Consider the following 3,282-nt stretch of genomic DNA (forward strand, 5'->3'; position numbering starts at 1 on the left):
ACTGACCTTGCAAAAATGGTTGTTTCAAAATTCTATCATTTCATCTGTATTTAGTAGCTGGCATAAAGAAGAATTTCTCTCTACCTCTCATTCTTTCTCTCTTTCTGTGAGCATCAATCACTATGAACTCATGTATATTCGGAAGGGGTTATAATCTATTACTATCATTATTCTTTTTGATGGTCAAATTGTCCCAAATTTGGCAGAGGGACCCCCTTCAAGCTAGCTCACGTGTGTGTGTGTGTGTGTGTGTGTGTGTGTGTGTGTGTGTGTGTGTGTGCGTGCGCGCGCTACAGGAACCGAATAGTTTTTGAGCATTTTCTAGCTTTCTGGCATAAAAAAAAATGTTCTAGACTCATCTTTATCTTTTTGTGCTCTAGACTTGAAACCAGTCACTTCTCCAAAGAGCTTTGGTTCCATCTAATGGTAATGGTGATTAGAAACCACTACTCCAGGACAGAAATTCACGGCTCTGCAGCAAGATCCGCCTTCAGTCTCAGGGCAGCAAGCTTGCCAAGCATGCAGGAAAACATGGCCCGAACCCCTTCCTTCTTACTGGGTCAGAAGAACAGCACAACTTTGGGAGAAAGTATCAACCACCGGGTTTGGTTCCCTCACTCCCCAAGCCACAGGCCTGCAGGATGTTAGAGTAACGGGCGGGGAGCAGGAGGAATGGGCTATGGAACCAGCCCATGGATGGGATCTCGGTTCCTCTTAAAGAGCGACCTCCCACTCTATTAGCGGTGTCACGTGGGGCGGGTTACTTGGCATCCCTTAAGCCTCATTTCCTTGTCCTAATTAGGGGCACTTATAATATCTTCCTCAAGGGAATGCTGAGAGGATCGAATGGAAAAATATGGGCAAACGTCTTAGGTCAGACCCCGGCCCACGGTAAGTAGTTATTTTTAGATGGTGGTGATTGTTCTGTAGTTGTAATCACCACTACTACCACTGTCACCCACCTCTTCACGTCTCCGCCAGGCTCCCCACCTCCCAGCCTGGCAGCTCCAAGCCAGGGTGACTCATTTCTTTCCAGGACAGCCCTCTAGGCAACTTTCCTCTCCAGAGGGACTACTTCCCAGAAGGCCGGAAGTCCCCTCTGGAAACCGTTCTGTCTCTGTCTCTCTCTAACCCAGTCTTCCACTCCAGAGTCCAAACCGAAGAGTCAGAGGGACTGGTGCCCGGGGCTCAGCCTAGCTCCGCCGGCTCCCTCTCAGCCCTCGCACGCGCGCGGGCGCCTTCCCGCACGCCACTGCCCCCTGGAGGACGAGGTGGGGAGCGCCCTGGCCCCGGGGATCCTGGGCTCCCACCTCTGCAGGCTGCGCCCCGCGGTTCCCGCCCTCAACTGGCTCGTGCCCGCTCCCCCGCCCTGCTGCCTCCTGCCTCTCGCTTCCCGGCCACATCTTCCTCACTGCCTCCTGCTTCTCGCTTCCCGGCCACATCTTCCTCAGCCTTCCAGCCCGACGGACCATGTCGAGGTTCAGCTGGGGATACGGCGAGCACAACGGTGAGTGACTTTTACTGATCGGAGCGGGGCTCTGCGTAGGGGAGGGCCGAAGGGGCTGGTCCGAAGCCCCGGCTCCCGCCGATCACACGTCGCTGATCTCACACTTGCGAGAAACTTTTCGGTTCCTCTTTAAACTGAACGGCGTTCCCCGGAGCCCAGTGCGGGAAGCCGGGGGCAGGCTCAGTCATGTGTAGACCGGCAAGTGTCTTCTGCGGGCTGTGGGGCGTGGAGGTGAGTGCTGGGGTGTGGTAGCTCCGTCAAGATTCCTAGACCCCGGTATCGTTATACGTGTCCGTTCACCTTCATTTGAAAAACCGAGGACTTTCCTGAGTAATAACCACTATCAATGAAAGGCTTGGAGATTACAAGCCTGACGACACACTTTAATAAAATGAGGACAAGCTCGCTTTCAGTTTTTTAAGCTCACTGTTCACTTTGGAGAAACAAATCATGGAAAATCTTTGAGAATATAGTTAAAATATCTTGTTTGCATTGTGGCGCTGAAGATTAAGTTGCCTTCTCCGCATCCAAAATACTGCAAATTTCTTAATAACTGTTACAAAGAAATATTCCCATAGCTATTTGCAGCTGGCTGACTGCTCCTGTTGGCTTTAGTAAGGCTTTAGGTTCTTTCTGGGAAGTCAAGTTCTATTTGGGGCTACTTCACTCTTTCTTCCTCTTTTTCCATGTTTATCCTTGCAGAGACTGAGATTAGCAAAGGAGTGTTGGAATTATAATGCATTGATAAAAATCTATTTATTGTTGGGGTGACAATAAGACGTTGCACTTTTCTTCTGGCATATTCTAAACTGTCAAAAGTACACCATTTTTCTTGTTTTTATGTTAAACAGAACTGATTGTTTCAAATAATGGTTATGTGAAGTAATCGGAAAATGACACCAAGAAAGCCTTTTAGTGAATGACTATCGAAATTAGGGCTGTGTTAGCTTGATTTAGCCATTTCACAATGTATATCAAAACGTTATATTGTACACCATAAATATATACAATTTTTATTTGTCGGCTTAAAAAGTGAAGAAATAATAATAAAAAAGAAAAAGATTAAGACTAAATAATAATAATAGCACTTTCCTTCATGCACATTATTGAACAGTACTGTACAAGGGTACTTCAAAAAGTTCATGGAAAGATTCATTCCTATCTTTCCATGAACTTTTTGAAGTATCCTTGTATAGTAAAATTTTTTAGAATGTTTACTTTCACAAACTAATAGAAAAGTTCCATTTCTAATTGTAGCCCATTTGAAGTTATGATTAACATGCTAGTTTAAAAATGGCAGCAGGTGATAGTTAGAATGAAAGGTATAGTTTAGGTAGATTTCTTTTTGACTGAGGCCATAACTATAATCTTACATTTTGCTAATTTCCAATTTATCTTTAGGGGGGCAAGCAGCCACAAAACAAATTTCTTTTCATTTCCCTCTCTGCTGGATCATTTTTGTTATTGTTATTTAATAGTTATGGGGTCCCAACTGTAGTGGATTGAATTTTGCCCCCCCAAAACTCACTGAAGCTTGAATTGTGTCCCCCATGTTTGATTATTAGAAACTTAGCCCCCACTGTGGCTGTTAAGAGGGTGGGAAATCCTGTTATGGTAATTGAAAGGTGGAGCCTTGAAGAAGTGATTAGATTGTAGGGCCATGTCATAGTGAATGGATTAAAAATGGTGGTCAGGGGTGTGGTTCTGAGGGCTTTAAAAGAAGAGAGAGGTGGGCCGGCCGGTGGCGCACTGGATAGTGCGCCGCTTGGGAAGCA

The 3,282-nt window shown here is 46.1% G+C and overlaps 1 protein-coding gene across 1 annotated transcript in view; it reads left to right on the top strand.

The window, feature by feature from the left end:
• Positions 1–1,432: 1,432 nt before the first annotated feature.
• Positions 1,433–3,282, top strand: part of CA13 (carbonic anhydrase XIII) — a 32,789-nt gene continuing 30,939 nt past the window's right edge. Inside the window, exon 1 of the mRNA XM_008592623.1 lies at positions 1,433–1,507. Within this exon, the coding sequence (XP_008590845.1) occupies positions 1,471–1,507 (37 nt within the window). The 5' untranslated portion in view covers positions 1,433–1,470. The remainder of the gene's footprint in view (positions 1,508–3,282) is intronic.

Source organism: Galeopterus variegatus, unplaced genomic scaffold (genome assembly GCF_000696425.1).
Source record: "Galeopterus variegatus unplaced genomic scaffold, G_variegatus-3.0.2 Scaffold8109, whole genome shotgun sequence".
NCBI classification, from domain to species: Eukaryota; Metazoa; Chordata; class Mammalia; order Dermoptera; family Cynocephalidae; genus Galeopterus; species Galeopterus variegatus.